The sequence below is a fragment of the Kryptolebias marmoratus genome, linkage group LG15, assembly GCF_001649575.2.
Source record: "Kryptolebias marmoratus isolate JLee-2015 linkage group LG15, ASM164957v2, whole genome shotgun sequence".
NCBI classification, from domain to species: Eukaryota; Metazoa; Chordata; class Actinopteri; order Cyprinodontiformes; family Rivulidae; genus Kryptolebias; species Kryptolebias marmoratus.
This window is the reverse complement of record NC_051444.1, coordinates 29,765,510-29,773,581: the sequence shown is the minus strand read 5'-3', so window position 1 is coordinate 29,773,581 and position 8,072 is coordinate 29,765,510. Positions and strand designations below refer to the sequence as shown.

The window sequence follows — 8,072 nt, the reverse complement described above, 5'->3', positions numbered from 1 at the left end:
TTTCCGGACTATAAGGCGCACTTAAAAGCCTTCAGTTTTCTCAAAAGACGACAGTGGTTATAATCCGGATAATAATCCTTATAATCCAGAGCACCTTATATATGTAAAAAGTCTTAATGTTTTAGTACAACTTTGGTAAACTACAAAGCCGCACAGCTTGCAGCATTAGGGCTCAGTTATAGTCGCGCTTTGTAGTGTCACACAGGGCTCAGGAAGCAAAGATCAAAACTAAAAGAACAATTTTCTGGGTACATGTGGCTGAAATAAACTTCATCTGTAAGGTGGCCATGCTCAGAGATAAAGTGTGGAGCTCCATCATCTAGGGAGCTCAGTGTAGAGATGTTACTCCCCTACATTAAAAGGAGTCAGCTGAGGTGGTTTGGGCAGCTGATGTCTCCTGGGCACATCCCTCTGGAAGTTTTCCAGGGCATTTCAAAGTGGGAGGAGATCCCGGGGCAGACAGATGGATGGACGGACTCTACAAGAGACACTGATTTGATTTTCCCACAGCCTTCACCATTTTTTTTTATAAAACTTTCCAAGTAGTCCTGGGTCATAACATTTAATTTCCCAGCATCAAGAGGTATCATCCTCACTGACCTGCAGCCCTTGAGGCTTGTTAGTGGGAATAAACGGCTGCAGACACGCTTGATGGGAACTCTCCTCGAGGAGGCTTGTTGATGCTGATCTAACCTGTCAGTGAGAGTGAGAAAACAAACTGAATGCATCAACAAATCTGCTGTTAAGTATGCCCACAGGCGGGGGCACCATGGGATTACCTGCCCGCCTAAATTTGTGCAACGCTCAGCTCTCTGCGGAGCCTAACCTGAGAGGTCGCCCAGCAGATATGAAAGCTCTGAAATAAAAGCCATGTGAGATTGTGACAGTTGTGAGCTGCATTCAGAAACAGGAGAAACGGCAGCTCGCGCTCTGGTTGATCTGCCCACATGTCAGCGCTCGGTGCCAGGCGGCTAAATTAAGAGCATCAGAGAGTGATTAAATAAAAGGCTCCTCACACTCGCTCCACTCACCTCCTGATAAATGGGAACTGATTGAAGATCACTAACAATTTGAACTGAATATAGAGCATTATTTTATTTCTCTCAATGCACTTCTTCCTTTTCATTCCCATCTTTTTTCCTCATCCTCCTCTAAATCTCTTCTAATGGCTTCCATCCACTTCTCTCCAAATTTCACCCTTTCTTTTTCTCCCACTCTTCTTCTCTACAACTGATCTTCTGCTTATTCATCCTCTTTCCTCCTCTCCAGTTCTCTCCACTTTTTTCTTTTCCCATCCTTTTTCTCCTCGTCTATGCAGATCTTTTCTTCTTCTCATCTCTCTTTTATCCTTCCTCCTGCTCTAATTCATCCCCTCATCCTCTGTCCAGATTTTCTCCTCTTTTCCAGGTTTGTTTTGTTATGACCCATTTCCACTTTTTCTCCTCCAGTCTCATCACATTTTCTTTTCTTTTTTCTTTTATGTGATGTTCTCCTCATGTCCGTCACTCCTCTTCCATTTTTTTCTTCCATCCTTTTTCCCTTTTTTCATTTCTGTTGTTCCTCTCATTCATTCGTCACCCTTTAAGCCATTTTATCCCGTCCTCTCTCATTCACCATCTTTCTTCTTTACCCCCCCTCGTCTTTTCTCCTTCTTTTCTTATTCCTTGCCTTCCGATCACCCCACTCCCATCTTTGTTTTTCTCTTCCTCTCATTGTTTTTGTTTGCTCCCTCACTCCTCTCCCTCTCTCCTCCCACCGTCTCTCCTGTCAAACATCGTCCTCTCAACTTCATCCACCTTCTTCCCACTTCCTTCATTCCCAGTCTTTTCTTTCCCCCTCCACTCTCAAATACCAGTTGTCTGTTTCTTCTCCTTCTAAGACCTCACTTCATCTGCTTTTCACAGGTCTCTCACTCTTTCCTTTCATCTCTCCTCCTATTAATCTCTCCTCCACCTTCTCCTCCTCCTCCCTCTCTCTTTCCCAGCAGCAGAGAATCACTGAACATTTGAAGCAGCAGCAGCAGCAGTGTCACTCAGCTCAGCTTCAACTCGAACCAAAGTGAGGATCTCAGTTTTCTTTTCCTTTTTCTTTTTGTTTTTTTAATATTACCTTGCCCCTTTAATTTCATCTTCTTCAGTCTTTTTGGTCATTTCAAATCTACTTTTAAGCTTCCCCCTCGGTGCATTGATCTCTCTTGGAGTGCAGCAGTATGAGGGTACCATGCATCCCAAATAGGGTTTCTGTCCTTCCTCCAACTAGAGCATGTAGACGTATGCTTTCCTTTTTTCTGTCTCTTTTTTCATCTCATTGGGAAAAACTAGGCCAGTCTTGTGGCTTTCAAGCAGGATGTCAACCTCTGGACTTCGATGTGATTATTTCAAGGTATGACTTTTGAAATCTATTGTCAATGAAGCCAGTTTTTCCATTCAGTGACAGAATGTATATCAACATGAAGACTGACATCAGGCAGCTCATTTTGTGGGATCACACACTGACCAAAGCTGTTGAGGGGCAGAATCTGGAGAAATGCGTTGATGATTTTTATTCTGAGAAAGCAAATATGATTTTAAGTGGAATTCTCTGAAAGCTGCAGGATATTTGAATGTTCTGTTTGAGAAATTTGCTAAGCTTTTTTTTTCTTTTTTCCTTTTGTCATTTTTCTACTTTACTTGGCACAAACACGCTCTTTCTGCACCAAAGGAACTGGAGGTCAAATATTCGAGGATTGTAACGTCAGTATGGACTTCTCAGATGAATCCACTCCCGTCTCTGCCGCATTTCCATCCACTTCACCACCAAACTCTTCTGCGGAGAGTGTCAACCAGACATCTTCTTCCTTGTCCAGACCCCCCTCTTTTCCTCCTCACTCACAAGTTGTATCGGTGTTCATCGTGCTGGTGGTCACAGTCATCATCCTGGGGACCGTGGTGGGAAACGTGTTGGTGGTGGTTGCTGTTTTCACCAGCCGAGCCCTGAGGGCACCTCAGAACCTCTTCCTGGTGTCTCTGGCTTCAGCGGACATCCTGGTGGCGACGCTGGTCATCCCCTTCTCCTTGGCAAATGAGGTGGGGAGGCTTTTTCTCAGATTATTCTGCTGGAAAATATCAGTTGGTTTTAGCAAGCCAGAAAAATATCCAAACTTGAGAGTCAAAAGTCTGGGGCTGAGAGGCTGAGATTATTCAGTTTGCTTTCTAATTTGGAAATTCTGTCTTTGCCTCACAAAATCCATAAGGGTTAAATCTTTTAGCAAACACAAGACTGAAAAAACATCTGAAATCTGAGAAGATTGGAACCACAGCTAGCAAGACAAAACGACCTAAACAAAGTGTAGTTTATTTAGGTCAAATTCCAGTTCTCAAAGCAAAGAATCTGGGATTTACAACACCATCAGTGATAAATTTCAGCATTTGGGGCCAACTATCCTGCATATTTTAAGAGAGTCCCTGCTTCAACAATAATTTAAACAAATGGGTCATGGACAGGTTTTTGCAGAACTCGATTACCTTCTAAGGTGATAGTTCAGTCATTTGAATTAGGTGCACTAGAGCAAGAAAACAAAGACCCTGTCTACACTTTATGAATATTTTTTTCCATTTAAATTTTTGTTTGCTTCTGCACGTAATAACAAAATGTTGAAATGCCCATGCCACACCACTAGGTGGTGAGAACATCCTCATTAACATTTTAAAGTACAAACAAAGAACATGCTTAACGTTGCTAAAGATTTTTGCATAACAAATGTAGCTTTTTTATTGTTGGTGTTTTCTTTAATACCTAATGCAGTTTTCTCTGTTAAAAACCATTTCAGCACATAATCAAAGTTTAATGACAACAGGATCAGAAAGACAAATGTATTGAAAATACTGTAATGGTTATGTTTACATAGGTTGTTACATCATTGTTTCTTTAAATGCACCATTTCTCCAGTCCACGCAAATTCATCCATCCATTTATTTTTCCTTCATGAGTCACAGGGAGCTGGTGTCTATCTCCAGCAGTTGCTGTGCGAGAGGCCTGGACAGGTGTCCAGTCCATCACAGGGCCACAAAGAGACAACCATTCACACTCTCACTCACACCTTTGGACAACTTCAGAGTTACCAATTAATGCATGTCTTTGGTTTGTGGGAGCAAACCAGAGTATCTGGAGAAATCCCATGCATGCACGGGGAGAGCAAACAAACTCTTGTTGTAAGGCAACAGCACTGACCAATGCTCCCCTGTGCCGCCCTCACACAAACCTACCATAATTTTTTTTGTCCTGTTGTGGCATATCAGGCATACCAAGTAAATCTACCATAAATTAAACTTTTAAAAATGCCGATTTTGGAAAGTGTTTTTGTTCTTCTTCTTCTTCTCACCAAAAACTGCACTTGTCTGTAGAGGGGATATGCAATTGTAGCAGAAAAGTTTTGTTTGGATGTCTGGAATAGTGTTCAGACAGGGGCTAAAACCTGCAAGACAGCAGCCCTTGAGGATCAGAGTTTGACACTTCTTTATTACATTGTGCCTCCTACCTTTTAACATAAACTTTGTTATTCATTAGGCTGCCAAAATGGCTTCTGCTCCTATGTTAATCACACACAGAAAATTTGAATAATTTTACAGTACAAATTTTGGATGTCTTGATCAAAAGTTGTTTACTCAATCCCAATTTGAGACATTTAAGATTAAATATAAACCGATACAACATCTTAACCTGATATTGTCATGAAAGTACCAAAAGACAAGTATGAATGAATCAGCATGAACTAATAGAAGGATCTGACTATGAACTGTAAAAAACGGTGAGTAAAAAAGCTGTAAGGGGTAATGTGGCTGTGTGCTAATTACTAACAAAAGCCTGGTGTGTATAAGGCCAGAACCAGCATCTACTGAGGATATCAGGAGGCTATGCCCAGAATCTTAATTTACATCTAAGGATGATGGTAGCAACTCGTGGCGTTCAGGCTTCCCATTTTGTAGATGAATATTTTAATATCTAACCCTTGTGGGTTCAGATTATTAGAAAATATGTACTTGTATGGGGGCTAACACTTGGAAATTATATTTGGCTGAAGAGTGCTCCCAAAACCTCATTTTGAGGAGATACGTGGACCTAGTACTCCATCCTCTCCCTACATCACAAAAGGAATTGGAACACCCCACACCTCAGAAATAACGCACAAAACAAATGTGTGGGGAGAAACCGTGAAATGGGTTTTGTTCTAACTTGATGGTATATTTGCTATTGAAATACTTGCTACGCACTAAAAAACATAATGTTCAATCCAACCTTTTTAGCTTTAGAATTTTATTTGATTTACATATCCCATAAATATCCCATATGAATCCTTAGATCCATTTAATGATGTTCTCTGCTTTTTTTGTTTTTTTTTGTTGTTGTTGTTGTTGATGTTGTTTCATTATGTTGACCTGAGATCAGAGTTTTGCTCCTTGAGACATAAAATGGGCACTGCAGAGATTTCTGCCACCTTTGAGACTTATGGGACTCCACTCTTCTTGGCTGCCTCTTGTGTTAATAGGCAAAGAGCTGTGATCCCTTCAAAATGTTAAAAAACATAATCTACCCCTTAGATGTTTGATAAAGCTGACAGCCTTATCTCTGTTTAAGGAGCTGGGCTTGCCAAAAGGAACTGGATTGAGCTTTTTGAACTACAGTCACAGTTGCTTTTTATTTACATTTTGCCTTTGAAAATCATGCAACCTGAGCTTTTAGTGACTGATAGCAACAGTGCTGATGCTAACAAGACATTTTGCACATAAATGTACAGCTACTGTTTCACTACATTGAGAAACAGAGACATAGAAATGCCTTGTGGATGTCATTGCTACAAATTTCAACAACCCCTTCATAACACAGCAGATGTTCTCACACTAGCTGTTGCAGATTGCATAAAGTGTGCTTGTTAATTTTTAATGCAATCAATTTTTTTGTTAAATTTTGATCTAATAATGTTGCTAAAAGAACAGCAAAGAAAGAAGAAATACAAAAGTTCACAAAATACCAAAATCCCAGTATCAGTACAGCATAAATCAAGTTAACAAAGGTTTCATTTTGAAGTGAAACAGCCAATCAGATGTTTTACAAACCATTCATTTGTTTTCCATTTATCTGTGGTTGGGTCATAGATATAATCTAACAGCTTCAGGAGGGAAACCCAGACATCCCTCTCCCCAGCAACACTTTCCAGCTCTTCCTCCTCAGGGATTCCAAGGTGTTTCCCAGGTAGAGAGAATACAAAATTCCTCCAGCAAGTTCTAGATCTGCCTGGGGTGTCCTCTCAGTTCAATATGCTCAGAAAAACTCTAGAGGGAGGTTTTCAAAACCACCTAAGCCACCTCGACTGAGTCCTTTTGATGTGGAGAAGCTGCTGCTTCACTCCAAGCTCCCCCTAGATGACAGAGATCCTCACCTTATTTCTAAGACCAAGCCCAGCCACACTACAGAGGAACCTCATATCAGATACTTCTATCTGGTATGTCATTCTTTTGGTTGTTCTTTTGGGCACGATCCATATCTTGTGATCATAGATAAACCAAGACATCAAGAGCCTCACTTTTAGACTCGGCTCCTTATTCACCATGACAAATTGGAGCAATGCTAATACTACTGCAGATAAGGCCCTGATTCATCAATCCACCTCCATCCAACCATGACTTGTGAACAAGACTCCGAAAACACTTAAACACATCCACTTAACCCTCCTGAAGCCCTCAAAAGAGAGAGCGATAGAGAGAGGTAGAGAAGCCCTTGCAACTTCAGGTCAATTAGACCTGAAGGCCATGGGAGGGTTAAGGCAGAGATTCATCCCTGACCAAGAAGGAACAATCCACTTCCTTCCTGTTGAGAACCATGATCTTAGACTACATCAATTTAGAAACAGGTTATAGCACATTTTTAAATACAGAAGTTGTGTTTTACAGTTAAGCCTAACAAAGAGGTAATAAAAGATAATCTAATAAAAGTCCAATAATGAAGAATAAAGGGACAATAAATAGAATAAAATTACAAATAATTGTAAAGAATTTCTGTGATGGACTTGCAACCTGTCCAGGGTGTTCCTGCCTCTCGCACAGTGACCGCTGGAGATAGGCACTAGCTCCCGGAATGGAAAAGTGGGTAAAGAAAATGAATGGATGGATGGATGAATGGATGTAAAGAATTTGCTAAGGTGTTGGAATGAATGAGAATAATAATAAAGTGAGAATTTTCAAGAGAAAACATGAATCTAATGCAATGGTTTGGAAACCACTGTAGTTTCCACTAAAAGATTCACTGTTGAAATCAGATGAAGAAGGGCTCACGTGATGAATAAATTTCTACTGCTGGAGAAGCTCGGAGGAATTTCTATGGGATTGTGAATCAATGAGAGTATTTTCATCCACCAGCTTTCCATCTGTTTGCACAGACAGTAACCTGAACCTAAAATATATATTTTTTTAAAAAGCGTGTAGTGCTCAGAGGAAGCTCGTTATTATGAATAAAACATGATGATATGCGTGAATCTTGGTATGCTCCATGAATGTTTTGGAAAAATAAATAATGCATGAAAACATAAGTTAGGACACTATACATTACAATAAAAAGCATATTTTATTTATTTTTTTCCAATATTTGTTGGTTTTGATTCTAAACTGACTTCCATTTGCCTTGTCTTACTCTGCACTGATTTGATGGCACAAAGCTGACCTGACCCCTTAATTTTAGCAAATCAAATCTTAATATCATACATTAAGGTTATGGATTCATTTGAATCTTTCCGCTAAAAGATGAAAGACGGGTAATAATGTTTTTGCTTTTGTCTGTGTGTGTGTGTGCCTTTTAGAAAATATATAATATACCATTGGATGGATTTTAATGAAATTTGGAGAAAGTATTCACTGTATGTACAGGTGCTGGTCATAAAATTAGAATGTCATGAAAAAGTAGATTGATTTCAGTAATTCCATTTAAAAAGTGAAACTTGTATATTATATTCATACATTACATACAAACTCATATATTTCAAATGTTTATTTCGTTTAATTTTGATGATTACAAATGACAACAAATGAAAATCTCAAATTCAT

At 39.7% G+C, this 8,072-nt stretch overlaps 1 protein-coding gene across 1 annotated transcript in view; it reads left to right on the top strand.

Annotated features, from left to right (window-relative positions):
- Positions 1 to 636: 636 nt before the first annotated feature.
- LOC108242333 (alpha-2Db adrenergic receptor) overlaps positions 637 to 8,072 on the top strand; it is a 29,400-nt gene continuing 21,964 nt past the window's right edge. Inside the window, exons 1-2 of the mRNA XM_017427121.2 lie at positions 637 to 2,382; positions 2,701 to 3,065. Coding sequence (XP_017282610.1) covers positions 2,739 to 3,065 — 327 coding nt within the window. The 5' untranslated portion in view covers positions 637 to 2,382; positions 2,701 to 2,738. The remainder of the gene's footprint in view (positions 2,383 to 2,700; positions 3,066 to 8,072) is intronic.